The 19,264-nt window shown below is 41.3% G+C and overlaps 1 protein-coding gene and 1 long non-coding RNA gene across 3 annotated transcripts in view; one reads left to right on the top strand and one right to left on the bottom strand.

Annotated features, from left to right (window-relative positions):
* Positions 1-765: 765 nt before the first annotated feature.
* The window catches only part of MDFIC2 (MyoD family inhibitor domain containing 2), a 44,010-nt gene continuing 25,511 nt past the window's right edge, over positions 766-19,264 (bottom strand). For both annotated transcript variants that reach the window (XM_068202252.1, XM_068202253.1), the window contains exons 3-5: positions 9,931-9,999; positions 4,804-5,025; positions 766-1,252 (exon numbers count right to left, since the gene is read on the bottom strand). In XM_068202252.1, coding sequence (XP_068058353.1) covers positions 993-1,252; positions 4,804-5,025; positions 9,931-9,999 — 551 coding nt within the window. In that variant the 3' untranslated portion in view covers positions 766-992. The remainder of the gene's footprint in view (positions 1,253-4,803; positions 5,026-9,930; positions 10,000-19,264) is intronic.
* LOC137480852 (uncharacterized) overlaps positions 17,931-19,264 on the top strand; it is a 110,527-nt gene continuing 109,193 nt past the window's right edge. The window contains exons 1-2 of the long non-coding RNA XR_011003132.1: positions 17,931-18,169; positions 18,966-19,077. This is a non-coding gene — a long non-coding RNA (uncharacterized lncRNA). The remainder of the gene's footprint in view (positions 18,170-18,965; positions 19,078-19,264) is intronic.

Raw genomic sequence — 19,264 nt, forward strand, 5'->3', positions numbered from 1 at the left:
TATGTGTAATGTGCAACATGTATTTTCTTTTTATTAATCAGACCTGCCATCAGAAAAGAGATAGAGGGAGTATGAAAGCACGACCAGGATAGATACTGTCATTTTGTAATCTTTTGTGCACAGGTGGAGATGCCTGTTTGCACTAGAATAGGTGGCAATATTCTGTTTCCTGCAGAAGTCTTACAAATGAAAATCAAGCAAAGGAATTGCTGGCTATCTATGGGGTAATTCTCCTCTGGAAGTGTGCAGTCAATTCGCATTTAGGCTAATTACACTTATGAAGCCCTTTCCTATAACTAATGAACAATAGGCATAACCTGTTATTACATAACCATGGGCCAGCACATTAATACACTGTCGAATTGCAATACCCTGTGAAAATGCTTCCTCCACAAAATTCACTGGAGATTTTCAATGACATTTGCTGTAATTATGAGTAGCATGGTTTCTAATTCATTATTTTTTTTTCTACCTATACTGGGCATATCAGAGTGTTTTAAGAGATTGAATAAATAAATTTTTAATTATAAAATGATGCTATATCATAAATTATTTATAACAACCAACAATGTGTAATACATGTTTAGGTATGAATCCATTAGGAAGACAAACTAATATATATATCAGTCCTAAAATAATGTCCTAATTTGTTCTGTGTTTATGAATGGTGAAATCAGTGTTTAAAGCAATTACAGGTTTATAAAAGCTTGGATTGACAGTGGGTAAAGCAGCGAGCACACTTGGCACTTAGGAATTCTGTTGTCATCTATGGCAGAGAAGACCCCTTTTTGTCCTTTATTGGTTTCAGCAGTTTGTGATATCATGCCACCAGAACGGTACAGATATAGAGACCTCCAAGGAGGGAGCGACAAGATGCACATAGTCCTCTTTGACAAAACCTCTGGTTATGATTAATATTAAAAAAAAAAAAAAAACAAACTCCTTTGTAATGTGTCAGGTAGTTTTGAGGAATTTTGTCAATTATTTTCCTATTAGCGGTAGCAGACTTCTGAAATCTCCATGGCGAGTTCCAGGCACTCCCCAGTCTCGTGGCAGGACTCAAAGAGGCTGCAATCAATGTCACAGTCACAGTTGCAGTCGTTGTTGCCGTGGTCTTCGTCGGAGGTCTGGTAATATCTATTGGATGGACAACAGGTATCTGTCAGCCAATGTTCACAGGTATCAGGCAGCATTATAAGAAAGTCCCAAAATTGGCAGAACAAGCAGGCCAGGATAAGTGTTGCGCATTCATCTAAGAGAAAGGAAAAGCAGGGAGACGTAAGAACAAGTGTGAGCTGGGATTACCCAGGTTTAAGCCAGCGTGGCTACACAGAAGTGAGGGGGTGATCTAAAAACACACTGATGATGCCTACTTTCATAGAGACAAGTGAAAAGTTTATTTTCTGTTTTAATTGCTCTGGAAAAACAACAGCTGTATGAAAAGAACTGGAATGGAAATATTCTGTGGTAGTGAGATGCAGAACAAGCCCTTTAAACCAAATTTTATCTTCTCATGCCTGGACAGCAAGGAGGCTGAAGAGGCACAAGAAGCTGGGAGGGGACACAGCCAGGACAGCTGATCCCACCCGGCTAGAAGGATAGTCCAGACCATAAGGCATAAATATAAATTAGGCAGAAAACAAGCAGGGGTTTCTGCTCAGATAACTGTCTGGGCATCAGTTGGTGAGTGCTGAGCAATTGCAATGGGTATCCCTTGTTTGGTATATTCTAATTATTATTATTATTATTATTATTATTATTATTATTATTATTTCCCATGTAAAACCACTACACTGTCCTATTGCAATGTATTTATCTCATGCCATGAGTTTTCTTCCTTTTACCCTTCTGGTACCCCCCTTCTGCAGTGGGGCAGTGAGTGAGGGGTTCTGTGGGGTTGAGTAAACCACAACACCAGCACAGGTGACACTGGAGTTTATTTTCATTTTCACAAGAGTTTGCACTAAAAATGTTTAAAAACTACCAAGGAAAGGGAGGGAGAGCAGGTCTGGAGAAGAGCTTTCAGGGAGGGCAGTGTGCCTCAGCTCAGCGTCCTGCCAGCTCCCCACCAAGCAGGGTACTTACCTTTTTATTCACAAATGTCACTTTTTCAAAGGAGACAAAAGTTTGGAAAATAGATTATGTAGCATGTGTATCTGGAGCCAGTGAATATTCCCGAAAACTTGCTCACCATGACTAAAACTCTGTGCTATGTTTGTGCCCTCCCAAAATCAACTAATTAACTCCTCACCCCTCAGCCTCCAGCATCTGGGGAGACTGCTTGGGTGCAGCAGGTGTGAGATTCCAACTGTGTGAATCCAGTTGGAGCACAGACCCAGACCTTTCTTTTCCTTTTTTTTTTTTTTTCCCTTCTTGTTTTTGGAAAGGAAAAATGCCTTCAACAATATGAGTGTCTTTTCATTGGTTCTTTCAGGAAAGCATATGGTTATAACCACATTTCTTGCCCTAGGATGACTAACTGTGAACTCATTCAACTGCATTGGTTCTGTTGTGGCATTTTCTAGCTCACGTAACATGAAGTTAACTGCCAGGAAGTTTCCAGAATTATGTTTTTTTTTTTTTTAGAAAGCTTTCTTGATGAAAAAACAAAATTTAAAAAAATATCATTCCAGCTTCTTTATTAAAAAGGCAGTTAAAGCAGGTAGCAAGAACAAATAGCATATGACTGAACTTCTTTCTAAATGGCATATCATCACCAATGTTATCAATTTTAATACTTATTTAAATATGTCAAGATCTATTTAGGTTCAGACAAGCACAACTAACTTCTAAGTCAGTTCTGTCAAATACGAATGACTAGATTTTGGTGATACTCAGTAAGTTCATGCTTATATTTTTTCCTAGCTAAATGAACTGAAATAATTATAAAATTGAAACAGTTAATAAGGTGACACCACTGTATTTAATTGTATGAAATTTACACTGTAGAAAATGTAATCATTTTATCCAGTAACTCTTGGTGTAATTAAGACTACTCCTTTTACATCTCTGATGTTTATGAAATTTCTTTCCTATACATAGAAGTGAGAGACAGAATTCAAAGTTATGTCTTAATTAAGGATTTGGCAATTTTTTTTTCTCCCTCTCCAAAGATCCATTTTTTAATAACAGTTTTTCTTCCCTGAATGTGTTAACCATAATGGTGCTTATGTAATCTGGAGAGAATAGATATGATTCTTAGGGCTTCATCCAGGAAAGAGAGCACACAAAAAGCACAACATTTTAATAATAAAGTAATGTTTCAGCACAGACTCTGTGATGTGCAGTAAAGATGCTTTTAAATTCCCATCAGAGCACACACCATGAACTGTGATAATGGATGTAACACATTTCAAAAAATCTGCATGTGTGAGGCTTTTTGGTCCTGTTTTAAGTGGGGTAATGTATATAAATAATAGATATTAGCAATTAGACATCCATTCCTATGCATTCATTTATATATTTGAAAATAAATTAGCCACAAACTGCATAAAAGAAGATGCCATCTCTTGTTTTCCCCTCTGTTTTCCCTGCTGTTTGCCAAACGGCGTTACTGCGTTTATCTCAGTGAGAACAATGACCTCAGCTCTCGTTCTCTACATTACTAGATTAATTAGCACAAAAGAAGAATTTATAATAATTTTTCTAGCATGCCTCATCTCTAAGTTTTCCTGCTCTTGTTTGGTGGCATCTGCTCACACAGATGATGTGCTGAACAACCCCGGTCCAAAGCTTGCTGAAGCCTTTCTGGTCATCCTTGGTGAGACCTATGAGTGTTGTATTTGCTCTTGTCTGAGCCCTGGGAACAAAATAATCACCAATTTCCTCATCTACTGCTCTGCCTTCAGAGGTTCTCCAAGCACCAGCAAACAAGATTTGGCCTCGTGTATGTGGAATAAGCAGTAAGTTGTCAGAGTGGAGTGAGCTGAGTATGCAATGACAACCACAAATCTGTCTTCCTTTGGTTTTCTTGGCTTCTATCCAGCCCTTAACATTATTAATTAAGCACAGATTGGTTTTTTTTTTTTTTTTTGTTGTTGTTGTTGTTCTTAATTTCCTTCACATTTAGCTTTTTTTAAGGAGAATGAAATCTGTTATTTGCATCACATGGCACACACCTGTGTGCCAGTAGTGGTTGAGATAGACCTCAAACTCAAAAATACGGAGTGTCTGGACAAGAGGACAAGTCCCCTAAATAAAATAAATACTTCAGATCCTTCTCTGAAATTAAGCATATTCCAATAGATGTATCACAGACATCCCTTTTGTAAGGATCTGTGACACCATTGAGATGTTAATGATTCTTGGAGAACAGGGCACTTTATTGTGTTGATCTGTATTTAGAAATGCTTAATTTAGGAATTGTTAAATGATATGCATGACAGATCCCAGCTCCATTGGATATAACACACTAATCCATTATTGCAAAAGGCACTCAAAAGAAACTTCTGAAATACTTCACAGAGCCTTTTTTTAACATGCACTGGAATAGCCAGGAACAGATTTATCCGATACTGACACTGGTGCCTCTGTGCAAGCTCTCATTACTAAAGTACAAATGCTCTGTGGCACAATAAGCTCGAAGCTCCTCTTCTATGACTTTAGTATCACTGACAATTTAAGATCATCTTCTAGAAATTCTCATCTATCACACAAATGTCTGCAGGGCAACTTAACATTGCTTTTGGCGATGTTCTTGAACCTCCTGTTCAACATTTAATTTCGAGTTGGTTATACATAGTTCTTTTGCAGTGGGCATTATTTAGAAATCAGCCCAAATGTGATCTGTTTTATAAAACATACCGTCACTGTCTCTCTGATGTACTGATGCATCATCTTCAATGTAAGTGAATTCTCTGCATTTCTCCAGGGAAGCAATGGATGATCTGCTTGCATCTGACAATTTCTTCTCATTTTTGGTACCCTTTGATGAAGCGTCTGTGATGCTGAATTCTGCGACAGAACTCATAACAATACCTTTCATAGGCTTTTCATCTGTGTGTTTTTCATTTGTAAGCTGGTTATCTGGTGGGATTAGGAAAAAAAAAGACTGTGATACCAAGGCAGAGATCTAAGAGAATAACATATGTAGAATTTTCAAACCTACAGTTGTTTACTTCCAAGGCCTAACCCTTCTCACCTAATGATTTCAGTCTCTTTACAGAGGTTTATTCATAGTAAAGGTATTTGTGAACTTGCCTTCTAAGGTTTTCTCTTAAACCCAGAGGACTTAGAGGCTAAGTAATAATTCACTTCCAGTGTGTGGGATCAGGTTTGGAAAGAAAACAGAACTATTGCCTCAGGTTGACATCTATTTAGAGTTTGATATCCTAACTTCAATTTGTGACATAAAAGAAGGCAAAACAATTATCTTGTTATTTTTCAGCTGCAACTTCGTTTCCCTAAATTAACAGCCAACAATGTGCACGTAGGTGGTACCTGGATGCAGATGTGCCAGCTCACCGTGGCTCATAATCTTGTAGAAAGACAGCCAGATGGTCTCTGTTTAGCATCCAGATTCCTTATTTCATAACTTCATCCCCACTTGCGTTGCTGGCCTGGAAGTTAACCAGGAGATGGGATACTTCACATGCTGTCAGCGTGCCAGAGAGGCAGCTCAGAAACCAGAGGGAGAGCTTAATTTTAAGCCCCAACTAGAGGAAAGGTTAAGAAGAGTTCTGAGTTCAATTTATTCTCGAAGAACTTCTCAGGCACAGATAAACATGGGTTGATATATAGTTTCACCCACTCTCTGAAGTGATCAAGTGGCCAAGAAACACAGTCATTCTCTCCATGGCAGGGATGATAAAACCACATCAGTTCTTATCTACAGCTGATTAACTCCTGCACCTCACATCAAGCACAGCCTCACTTTTTATCTCACTTAAATCTTGTGATATGCTTGCTCTTGAGCTATATACAGAAAATCAATCTTTACAAACACCTCAGTTTTGCAAATGCTACTTTCCGAGAGGAACAGTAAGTGCTCTGAAGTGGTTCGTCTGCACTTGCCTGCAAGGAGTCTGAAGAGAGGCCCTGCATATCTCTTGGTTTTTTGGTACCTTTGGCTTCTGACACAAGTTAAAGAAAAGCCAAGGAAAGGCTGACAGAGAGTGAATCCTTGATGAGACTGCAGCTGGTCCCCCTGTATCCTTGCAGCAAGAGGAGGAAATGTGGATGGGATGGATGGATGGATTGCAGGGTAAGTGAAAAACCAGCACAACAATAAAGTTTGAGGCTTGAGGAGGGGGGAAGCAAGGATTTGAGAGATAAGTGGCATCTAGTTCGAGTCCAGTGAAGGCCACTGAGGTGGTGAGGGGTCTGGAAGATCTTCTGTGTGAGCAGAGGCTGGGGGAGCTGGCATTGGTTGGGCCCAAGGAGAAGGCAAAGAACAGTGCTGGATGCTTGGTTCCTCTCCAGAGCCAGGATAATGGAGAAGCCAGATCCCAACTCCTCCCAGCACTGCACAGATGGAAAACAAGGAGAGGGCATGGTCAGAAGCTGCAGCAAAGGCAGTTGGAACTGCCCAGAGAATGAATTCCTCATCATGGGAATGTGTAAGTACCAGAACAGACCACAGCAAGGCTGTGGCTGTGTGAAGAAGAGCTCAGCTGGGCATGGACCCCAGCAACCTGCTCTTACTGCAGGTTTCTGGCAGAGGCCAAATGAGGTGATTCTAGAGTCCCTTCCAAGCTAGTTTTTCTATTATTTCTATGACTCCATTTACTTACAGAATGAGTGAGCAATTAATTTAAATTTCTAGCCATGTTTCTAGCCATTTTAGATTATTTTTATCTAATGAAATACGTAGAAGCAGAAAAGGTGGGTAGAGGTTAGTAGAGTGAGATCTTGGGATAAGATAAGCACAAAAACTAGGCTATAATTTTCATTTTAAATCACTGCTTTAAAATTCTGTGTTGGCAGAGATATTGTCTTGATTTTGAGGTCATAATGACAACAAAGTCTACTGTGATGGAAATGTGAATTTCCCTGTCCTGGAGAGTTGGCCTTGGGCAGGGAGCGAATGATGGGGTGGAGGCTGTAAGAGAGCAGTGGCATAGAGAGAAGGCTCAGAAACCTATAACTGTCAGGTTTTGTGAACATTATGATGAAGGAAAGCCACAGGCGAGATGGAAAGGACAAGAGAGGCAGTGGCTCCACTGGGTGTGACCCAGCAGTGCAAAGCACAGCAGTTCTCCCCTGAGCTTGTACCCTTGGTCATAGGAAACCAGCATCTGAGGCTATGCATATCTGGGTTTGCCCATCTGTGATGAGTTGTTGATGGTTTTCCCCTCAGAGTAAGCAAATACAGCTTTTTTTTTCTCCCTCTCTGACTCCTTGGCCAGCCTCTTCAGTCCAGAATGTGAAAACTCATGTATTTTGGATGCCCTTACATGTACAGTCATGACTGTTTCCCAGTATTTGTAAATCAATGACATTCCACAGGTTTGCCTGCACTTTCATTCAATAAGAAACCATCTCCAGGAAAAGTTCTGCTGATTAAAGCAGCAGAGCTCAGGAGGAAGCGATGTCCTGCTTATGCATTGGATTTATTGGATAACAATTGTTTTGTGAGTCTGAAAGACACAAGCCCTAGCTGTTAGCCAGGTGCCAATATCACAAATGGGTCCTGCTTGTTCACAGTGAGAGCCACACTCAGGCTGAGCCTTTGGATACACATGGATCAGATCAAAAGGCTTAGGCAATAATAACTATTATTTTCCACTTTCAAGATCTGCCCAAAAATCTAAACTAGTTATGTTTTAATTCACGATATATTTGTTGAGTTCCCCAATTCTGCAACAATACAATGGCCCACGGAATGCATTTAGGCATTCAAGAAGTGAGACTGAAAAAAAGTCTGACAGAAGTAATCAGTAAATGCCAGACTGACATTTACTGTATCCACCGACTTCTACTATTCATACTTGGAGTCAATTTTTATTCTTGAAGTGCTGTTGAAGAGAAATCAAAACCAGAAATAGAAAGGCATAGACATAACCTGAATTTTTCAATACAGCACCATCAAACAAAAGGGTAACAAAAGCTGTCACTCAGGGACTCTTCTGTTTGTTAAAGCATACTACATCTTGGAAAATACAGTACATTTTAGTGTCAGACTCTTAGTTTGAAAAGCTCCCTTTCAGTAATGTTATACTTGTCTCGTACAGCTAGATCAAGTCTTCACGCAATCACTGTAACAAGCAACTTGCTATGACAAGCGAGATCCTTGCTTCCAGAAAACACTGCGGGAGAGGCTAAAGCAGTGTACAATTATAGGTCTCCATTTCATTTTTATGCAATTACCTTCAGTTCAGCTGTGGGTCCATCTACATTATGTCTTTTATCAATTTAATGTTTGCACAAAGTGTCTGAAGAAATAAAGATTGTGCTAGACCAGCAGAAAAAAAAAAGGTGGTTAGCACTTTTTTTTTTTCCTATTATAGTTTGTTGCTGGATGAAACAGTAGTAGGTTGAGTTTGGAACAAATAGATGTCGCCAAATAGGCTTTAAAAAAATATTACATACCACTCGTAGTATTTATGATTACTGTTAAACGAGAATATAAAAAACCCCAAATTACAATTAGAGATGGGAAGAGGGTCAAACTTTGCAACTGTCTTTTAAGAGCCTCTTTTCAGCTTCAAATGTCCACATATGTCTGTGTTTTTAACGTATAGAAATCAGCCACTGAAGTGAACTTAAAGGGAAAAATAAGTGTATCATGATGAAGAAATCTCAGATTATTCAGTGTTAGACTGTTAGGCAGAGGCTGCTAAAGGTACACCCCCACAATGTGCCATTTTTAAGTAATATGAAGTAGCAACTTTCTTCCTCACATGGGGAAGCTGAGACTCGCCTTGGCTGTTGCAGTCAAAGACTGGGATTGTTCAACCATGTTTGTATCAAAGATAGTCTCAATACTCATGGAATTTCTTTTTCTTTTTGGAGTTGGATGATTCAGATGGCTGACTACAAGTGTCTAAATTCATGAAAGCACAAAGTAAATCACTTACTTTTCACTGATGCCAGCTCCAGATCCCTCTGGTTAATAGGGAGGAGCAGTGATACCAAGACTGGCATTTGCAGTATGTCCCCTGACCTCTATTTCTCTTCATTGGCTTTAGGCACAAACCAGCCTCTTGCAGTCCTGGAGAAGAGGAGTCTGCAGCTTCCCTGCATGCTTCTGAAATTAGATTTAGTATAGAGGTATACAAGGGCTCTAAGTCTATTTTTGATAAGGGACAGAGGGTTTAAGAGGTGCTCTGTTCTGCTGAACAGGGACTGTAGCAATGCAGGTAATCCAAAGCAGCTCTTGGAGCAGCTGTTTAGGAGGAGACTCCACTGAAGGAGAAGGAGAATTGATCTCTGACCCTCCTAGGGCTCATCCACATCATACAAGAAAAGGACAAGGGAGCCTGTGGCTCTGCTCAATGCTGGCATTTGTTCCAAATCCATCCTGGCAGTGGCCCTTTGTCTCACACCCCTGTAGCAAGGAGTCCCAAGGGTTAATGCTAAACTGTGTGGAAAACTGTAGCCGTTTAGGACCTGCAACTTTTTAATTTTCCCCTGAGGCATGTTGGTGTATCAGTGCAGCATTCATTATCCCGTGCCCTGCTGTTGCTACCTGTCTGTTTAATGCATCACATGCTCATCACTGAAAGAGCTGTGTGCCGTGTCCGCTCAGTGCCGAGATGACACAGGCAGAGCCACATCAGACCCGATGGATGAAAACTTGCACGTATGAAGGCTTGATCTGAACTCACTTGGTTCTCATAGAACGATGAAACCCAAACCTCAGGGTTTGACAGCAGTTCTTCAAAAAGGCAAAAGCCAAAGAAAAACAAAACACTTTTTCTTGATCATTTAAGGGATATATTAGCCTGCCAGGGAGGGAGTATCTCTGCATGCATGGGGCCAGCAGCTTACCTGGATGGTCCTCACTGCTCGGTGTCACCCCAGGGAGGGCCAGTAGAGGCAGGGAGCTGGTGCGACGGTCTTGGTGGTGAGAAGAAAACAAAATTGAAGAGGGATAAGTGTAAAATAAATGTGGTTTGGCACAGCTATTACCCTCAGCCACTTAGTGACAGTCATTGACTTCAGGAGTTGTTGGTCTGAGGTCAAACAGAAGCAAATATGCTTCCTTGCAGAGGGAGGTTACATGGCATGGTGCACTGTTTGTGTTACCCTCTGTCTCTTTTCAGGAAAGGAAGCAAAAAATGAAACTCACTGCCCAGACAGAAAGTTTCACCCAAAAAGAGGTGAAGAGGATCACCAGAAAACACAGCAATTCAGGTTGGTACAGAAAATTTGAGAGCTGGGAGGTCTGAGATGAAATGTGGGGCATCATCCATGCCCAAACAACCCAGAAACCTTAGATGAGGATCCCAAATTATGAGCAAAGGAGAAGAGAGGAAATTTAAGCCCAAACTCTAGCCTTCATGGCATGTCAGTCTTGGAGGACTGCCAAGGTCCCTGTGGTGGCAAGCCCAGGTCCCCACATGGAGCAATGCTGAGCTCCTCCACCTCGGATGCGCCTGCCAGTCTGTTCTCTCCATGCCTAAGGCTTGGAGGTTTAAATCTCCTTTCCTTCTCTCTCCAGGTGTCAGGGAGGCAAAGGAGGAGGGGGTGTGGGACTATCCCAGCAGTGAGTGCAGCAGATGGAGCAAACTCCATGGGAACTGCTGTCGCCCACATGGGAGAGGCCGCAGGGAGCGTGGGCGCCGTGGCCCATCAGAAGGGAGCTGCTCCAGACCAATATATCACGGGGGCTTTCAGAGATTCGTGCCCATTACAATCTGCTGAGCTCAAGCAGAAGGATGCAGGGGATTTGGAGACTGTTTATTTTTGTCATGAGGAAACAGGAAATAGTACACAAGGCTATAAATATATCCTGGGCTTCAGATGACATCATGAACTCGTGCAAGTGCTTCACTACTGATTTACGATGATGGACTGGTAATTCACAGGAGCTTTGGGTTTACTTTATTTTGCTGTTGCAGTAACAAAGCTAATGGTGCAATCCCGGGAGGGGGTATTTTATCAATAGTGAATTTTTGACCTCATTGCATACATTTTAACTTCATGAATTAGTGACCCAGCTAACTGTAAAGCCTTCTATAGGCTTATTGTAAATCTATCACAGGACTGGCAAAAACTTTTGGCCCAGGTCCTAAGCTCTGACAGGCATGTGTTGATGGACTGCATAGCAAGCACTTCCACTAATATTTCTCACTAATTATGCCATATATTAAGAAAAAATGAATGAAGCCAATGTTTATATGCCGCTTTAACTGCTTTTCATATAAGAAAGCAACACAATCCCTAATAAATTTTCACCTTCAGCATTTCTATTCATTATAATTTTTACCATGATGAATGAAGTTAGAACTGGAGAGGGAGGGGGTTCCTCTTGAAATCTGTTCAGTGAATGACTGAATTTACTTCCCTTCCCCAACTTGTGTCGAGGAAGGAGGGAACAGATGGACACAGGAAGAAGAGGGAGGCGAGTGCGGAACGAAGGAGATGGGTGAGGAACAGATGGAGTCAGGAGAAAGTGAAGAGGAGAGTCAGCAAGGATGGTAGAAAAGTTTTCCACTTGACCTTGAGTTGAAATGAAGATCTGCATGCAGCATGGGGCAGCTAGATTTTTGGGATGCATCCTTTTTTCTCTCCATGGCACTTATGCTATAAGGTCTTGTGGACCATCCCAGCAGCTCAGTGCACACCAGGGGACCTGCAGAGCCAAGAGCTGTATTTTCCCTAGGGGTCACCTGCTGCAGAAGGGCACCTGCACTGTGTTCAAGTCCTGTAATGGTAATGGCAGGGGAGAGCCGTGTGCCAACACAGGAACAAAAATGTTTTGGGAAGTTGCAATTCTCCCAGGCATCCTAGCCAAGCCAGAAATTGGAGTTTATAATTTTGAAGAAGTGTACTACACCCAGTTTGTTAGGATCCAATGGCCAAAATACTCAGAGTAATTTATGATTTTACCTGCTTAAAGCAAGACATTCGAGATGGCCTGATTTTCAGAATATGCTGAGCATCTGTGTTTTGATGTGTATTGAATTATATATCCCAAATCACTAGTAAGTCCCGGAAAATCTTGATTGTATTCTTAATTCAGTTAAATTGCCTGCATATACTCCACTGGTTCTGGCTTTGCTAGCTAAAGAATGGAAGAGGTGAAAGCTAAATATTGGCCATGTGTGTCATTCCCTTTGAAGAAAATGGGAGCCATGTGCACTCACCTAACAGCAATGTTTGGCCTCAACTATGATTTCACAGCTGGGCCCTAACTTCAGGAATGCCAAAGCACTAAATGACTCAATTGGAGTAATCTGATCAATGCTGTATTTTCACTGTGGATTTAAATTGCACACACAGCAAGAGCAGAGTTGGTTTTCTTCTCTCTCAAAACCACTTTTCTCTGCAGATTTGATAGCATAAATATGAAGTATTGCTCTCATCACACAAATAAGTGAAATGGCAGAAAATGTATGTCAAATAAAACGCACAACATTACGTCCTTTTTACTTTTTGGAGGCTGTTTAAGAAAACGGCTTCATTAATTTTGACTGAATAAAGGGTTCCTTTAAGAGATTTCAATAGGTGACATGAAAAATGTTAATACGAATGATCAAGACAATGGAGGTTAAAAGTGTTTTGAAAATATGTTTCTTTTATAGATCTCGGCTGTTGGAAGAGTTACAGAATAAATATACGGTAGTGCTGACATTCAGTGCTGTTTCATCTTAGCAAAGGGTTTTTAATAAAGAAAATTATTTTCAAGGAATGCTTTCTGCAGCCAGTCTTCAAAAAGAGGTTTTCCCCCCTCCCAGTTTAATAAAATTAAAGTAATTTATGTCATATTGATATGTCGATATGTTTTTCAATAAACTTTTTCACAGAGTTTTTTTTTTTAAATTCTCTTCACTTTAAAAATTATAATTATATGTCTTCCTCCCACTTTGAAAATGGCACAAGGTGCTCATTTGCAGAGCTCTACTGTTCAAATCTTCACTGAGAATAGAAATGTCATGACTCAGTTAACAATGCTTTATTATTCACATTGATCTTTTTTTATAGTGTTCTTTATCTCAAAAACATTGTAAATCAGATATCTTCCTCCCACTCTTTTGTTCATTTGCAAATTTTTATTATTCTAGTTTAAAAAAGCAATGGAGTGTCAAGAGTCAGTGTATATTGTTTATGTTCTTTTTTGCTTTAAAATTACATTTAACTATAAAAAGTAAGATGTATAGCAGGAAAAAAAAAAAAAGCTGGATTTAAAGATGCTTAAAAAAGAATTGAAGGGATCAGTGTGAATTTTATGCTGTTCTCTTACACCTTGGAGTTGTAACAACTTTGCAAGAAGGGGGACTGAGCAATTTATGAAAAGGTATTCATGTGCTAAGTCCAAAGTCCCTGTAGCATCAGACATCATCATCTGTGTTAAAGGCTGGACATAATTAATGCCCTAAATGACCACAATAGCAAAATTCACAGTGTGTTCACTGGCTGGTTTGCAGGGCCTGCCCAGAGCTCTTCCTGTCCATCGGTCCCCGTCACAGCCTGCTGCAAGGTCCTCAGGAGCCCTCGGCTGATGAGCACCGAGAACGATCACTGAATTGTCCCAGGAACCTCACAGCTTTGGTATCAAGTGTTAACTGCAGCAGAAACACAACATCAGCTGGTCAACAGGCAAGGCAATCCCTGAAACTCATGGGGTTGGATGTGGGATACAGCTGTGCACCCTTCAGGAGAGCTTTACCAGAGCCCTCAGGACGTTTGTAGATCGGCTCTCCCACATTCCCCTTCAGCCATAGTTTTCTTTCCCTGTCTCGTTTTTCTTTAGGTCCATATTTCTGTCCTGGCAGTTGTGACTTTTTAAGCGGCTTCCATGAGATAAATCTTTTACAGGAATTGGGGATAGTCCAGGCAGCAGCAGGATCTCGTGGTGTTTCACATGCTTCTTGCTGTTAGGTAATTTTTTAAATCATCTTTTTCCTGTTTTGAATTTTATGATCAGAGCATCCTGGCACCCTGTTGTTATTCCAGCAGGTCTTTAAAGAGATCATCCTCTCTGGGAGTCACTGAGATGGAGTGGCTATACCTGAAGTTGTATTTAAGCCCCAGACCAGATTGTTTCGTCTTATTGAATTATAGAGTGGTTTGGGTTTTGAGAGACTGAAAGACCATCTAGTTCCAACTACCTACCATGAGCAGGGACACTTTCCACTAGACCAGGTTGCTCCAAGCCCTGTGGAAAGTGGCCTTAAACACTCCAGGGATGCGGAGGACCTTGTAGGTGTGTGGTAGCCCTATTATATGAAACAGCCCTAAAAAGTGTTGTAAATGAAGCTAAAGTCTGCTTTCCAAATTCTTTTTTTTTTCCATTTCTTTTTGTTTAAAACTGCACTCTGCTGACATTTGCTAAAAGGGATAATTTAAAAACTCAGAACAAGGAAGTCACAAACTGTACATGAACTGAAAGCACGCAGTACTGTCCTTTCCCCTCCAAGTGGAGAGCTTAGCAATGTTTGTTTTTATTAATGTCAGTAGGTCACCCCAGTCACCATATGTCTGTGCCAGTCCCTGTCCTCTTCCCCAGGCTGGGATTTGGGATGCAGAGCACCACACAGAGCCCCTGAGGCCAACCTCTGATGGGGCTGCCTGCACACCCCTCAATGGGTCCTGAGGCAGATCCATCCCAGTGCTCATGGACACCTTCTTGTTGTTTTGCAGGGCTAACTCAAACCTCTCAAATTCTCTTTATTCCTCACTGCACAGAATGAAACTGGAAGGTTTGAGGTATTGTCTCATTTGAATTGACCTTGCTGTTTTCAAAGCAGAGAAAAAACAAACTTTAGAATTGTTATTGTTTGTTGTTGCCTAGATGTCACTGCTGCATTAATTCACTTTCCTTCCTCTCATGGTTAATGACTCTCCCCACAATGAGGTTAAGGTTGTCTGCCAATATGACCAAATTTCAGAAACAAAATCCTAACCTGAGCTGAGTAGCCAGAAGTGGATGGGACTTTATTTAATCACTGGCACAGTAACTAAAGGTAGGTCTCACACATGGACGTCCTTTTGTAGTTCCTCACTCTTTAGCTGGGGAAATTTATAGGTAATATAAACCAGAAGATGTTGAGTTTATTACAAAAGAATTCTTTTCCATGTAAAACTCTGTGTCATTAAATTTGGAAAGCACTTAAAATTCTCAGTTTTATTTTTGGTAATCACTATGTATTGAAAAGTGAAAGTATCAGAGGGATCTCTAGGCAGAATTTGTGAACTTTCCAATGAAAAGAGAGCACAGTGTCTTCCTTTCGTGTCTCAAGGTCCTTGACAACTGTGCTGCTTTGTGAATGACACAGAACCTGTGTGCCAAGAATTTATTCCCAAAGCAGGCATTACACACAGTTATGGTCACAAAGATATTCTTGCACAGCATTAATGCCAGAGCTGCTCTGAGACTGCCAGCATTTTCATTTGGTGGAGGGAAACACCAACAAACCCACATATATTAACACCATCAAACCCATATATATTCCTAAAAAAAAATACAAACATTTTAAATGCTGTGAAATAGAGCTGCAAATCACAGCAGATGCAGCATTTCTCACAGTTAGTCCTTAGAGCTCTACTGGTGGTAAATTGACACATGATAATATATGACTACAACCCTCCACATCTTCTAATAAGGTATAAAAGTTTTTCTTTGATTTGAACCCAATGGTGAGTGGCAATCTGTGAGAGTCTTATGTCTTCTATGAGACTTTTCCAGCAAACACTTCCATTTGTTTCTCTCTTGCCTGCATGCCACCCTGGAACACAACTGGGAGCTGGACTTGCACACTGTAATAAACATTATTAATCTTATTGCCATCTGAGCACCTCCCCAGGTGTTGCAGAACAGGCTGTGCTGGACCATGTTGGAAAACAACTTATTTATCTTCGCAAGGGCTTGATCCTGTACCACCAGATGTCAAAGAAAACAATTCCAGGGAGCTCAGACCAGGCTCCAAACCTGCCTCCAATATGGTGGCCTTCTCTGGGGTTCTTCACTCTTTTCCTCAGAAAAAGGCACAGACAAAGCAATTAGCAATATCTGAAGCAGAAGATGTATCATGCTGTGCATCTTTTCACAAATCCTTTTTTCTCCCTGCACCAAAGATGCAGAACATCTATTCTGGGGGCAGACAGATGACATCCACTGTTACTTATGCATGTAATAAGTACTCTTAGAATGGTGTAGTCTTGCCGGCTCTGGCAAAGGCAAACATGGTAAGTGTTCTGCTCACAGCATTAAACACACTTCTCTCACTGTGCAGTGGAAGAATGTGTTTAAACTCGCAGTCTATCACTATTCCTGGATAGTGTAGGAGAGTCAGGAACACTCAAGATGTCTTTTCCTGTGTATATTAACTTGTTCTCAAGAAAATAGTGTTCTTAGAAAACACGAGTCTTATGGCAGAAGAAAGTTTCCTTCATGGTTGTGCTACAAAGGTTTCCAAACAGCTGCTTGTTCCTTTGGGTGCATGAAATATGAGGTTCAGCCTGCTCAGAAGTGCAAACACGTAATTTCTTCTCACTGTGGCACCTTCACTGCAGTCATTTCCACCTGGCTTTGTGATGCTGGCAAGTGCAGTAGTAGCACAATGTCTGCATTGTGTGAGCTCTTGGGGGAGAGCTGTAGAGCTCCAGAGCCCCAGGGAAAAGTCAGTCTCCCCAAAGCTGTCTGTTTGTCCTGCTTCACCAGGAGCTGCATTCACAAGGAGTTTTGTAGTCTGATGTGGGCAGTGAACGCCAGAGTTTCAGGAGCTGCTGAACGGTAGCACAGCTCCCACCTGTCTGTGCACCACGCACAAGGAGTGAAGGGCTATTGGGCAACCTTCAGTAGGCTGGGCTTGCCAAGGCCACAGGAGTGGCACCCCTTGTCCATCCACCTCGAGGCTGCCCAGGCACAGGGACAGGTGAGAGCCCAGTGCTGCCCCCAACACTCCCTGACATCAAAATCATCACTGAAGTTTTGCACAAGTCTCAGGTGTACAACCCTTTCCAAACGAGGAGGCCACAGTCCTGGCCCTGAGAGGAAGAAGTGGGTGTCAAAGAAATGGAAGAGGTGCCACTATTTTAACACAGATTAGGCAAAATCTAACCCCCATTAATCCTTCAGAGCAGGGCCACTGGTTTGCTCTTTTTCAATCTGTTCTATATTCAAAGCAAGCACAGTTTTTTCTGTCGCTATACTGCTATTGTTAACAACTATAAATGTATTAAAAACACAGGGGCATTTTAGTATGTGTATTGTGCATAAGAAATATTGTTACATGACAAGCTCCAATTGGCAAGTGAAAAGAGGTTTTATTGAAGGAAATAGCAGTAGCAAACAGTGAACTATGCAGAATAATGGTAATTGTTCCTTTAACATTGGCAGCGCGCGTTCACTTAATATGACTGCTCCTCTGTCTCTGCCTCATCCAGACCCAGAGGACCTGTTAGACAAGCAGGCAGCCACCTCTCTCTGGGATCAAGCTGTCAATGCAAACTTGCTTTCTTTCTATTTCTCCGAGCTAAGCTATACCCCCAGAGCTCCCGAAGCTTTTCCTGAGTGAAAGCTTTAAAAAAGCTCCATTCTAAATTACATCACACGAGCTGTTCTCTTCAGACTGACAGAACAAAAGCAGGAGTGGGGGGGAGATGCCAAAAGTACCTTCTGAATGACTTGAGTTGCACAGGATGATTTACCTCCTCATGCTTTATCAGAGCAGGCGAACATCTTGACCTTGCCTACCAAAGCCTCATGAGTGTCCTCTAAGTTGCAGAGAAAGTTTGCATCACGTGTGTTTCCAGTACAAATAGAATCATGCAGTGGTTTGGGTTGGAGGGGACCTTAAGGATTATACTATTCCAAGCCAAATGACATTTTCAGAAGTAATTGGAGCAGATAAGCATTACCCACTTCTGGAGTGGCTGGGTAGAAAGCAGATAAATTGGCATATCTCCCCATTCTGAAGGCTTTCAGATGGTGTTAATTGGTATGAGAAGCCTCAGTTAGGAAAACATCCTCAGCTGGGAAGGGAGAGGGCCACAGGCCTTGCTTCTCCATAAGTAGATAAATGGAGGAAAGAGGGCAAACAGCATCATGGCAGTTCTCCAGGTAATGTGCAAAATTAGTAGCCCTGGAAAGGAGGCAGCTTAAGGGTTGCCTGATACCAAAGGAATCAAGTGAGATCCTGCAAATGGGAATAAGCAGCATTTTAGTGGCTTCTAAGCTGACCCTTTTGGGGTTCTTACTCAATTTTCATAAGAGAATGGTGGTGAGCTTATAAGCTTATTCTTATGCTCTAAAGTTTTTAGGCTTAGCCCTCTGCACAGCATTTTTGTGTTTGTCCTGCTGTTTTGAGTAAACTTCAAAAATTTTCTTTAGCATCATTAACATAAAAAATAAACTCAATTTAAAGATGGGCTGAAAGCTGAAACAGATGAAAAATATTAAGGAAAAAGTGTTGCTTCCATCTCCCAATGGAATTAGACTTATTGAGCTAATTTATTTCATGGAAGGTTCTATTTCAGTAGCTGAACTGATGTGATGCCCTGCTCTAAGAGCTGAGAAGGTGAGAGGTTTACCTGAGTGCCTAAAGGGCTGCCCAGTTTGAGAAAATAATAGGAAAAGAAAGTTTCACTAGGCAGGAGAAGCTACTCAGTTGGTGACGTGCCTTTGTTATCCACATGGGTGTTTTGTGAACACCTCAAAGCCCTATTCTTATCAGAGGAAAGAGAAAAGTCAAGCTATGTCCCCTAACTGACTTCACGAGTATGTTAAAAATAACTCCTCATTATTAGGAGTTGGGAGATACCCCTTCCCTTTAGTTAGTGTCCTGTGGCCTCTCACTGAGATGATCTTGGATGTGCTTTCCAACCAAAGTGATTCTATAATTCTGTGTTTTCCCCAGGGAATACAGCCACTTTCATGCAGTTGACACAACTTGTCTTACCCGAAAGGGCAGGGACTGTTTGGGAATCCTGATTCACTGATGCAGCATTGAACCCTGAGTTTCTGAGTGAGTAAAGTTTGTCTTTTGCTGTTTTTTTTTTTTTTTTTTTTTTTTTGTAGCCCATGTCTGAGTTTTCTTTATGCATCTGACCAGTGAAATTAGTCTGCCTCAGTCCATGAGGGACCATCCTAATGCCCAGAAAAGGTGATGGAAATGTTTGGCTGCAGGGCAAACCATACAAACTGTTGTATCTGATA

Source organism: Anomalospiza imberbis, chromosome 11 (genome assembly GCF_031753505.1).
Source record: "Anomalospiza imberbis isolate Cuckoo-Finch-1a 21T00152 chromosome 11, ASM3175350v1, whole genome shotgun sequence".
NCBI classification, from domain to species: domain Eukaryota; kingdom Metazoa; phylum Chordata; class Aves; order Passeriformes; family Viduidae; genus Anomalospiza; species Anomalospiza imberbis.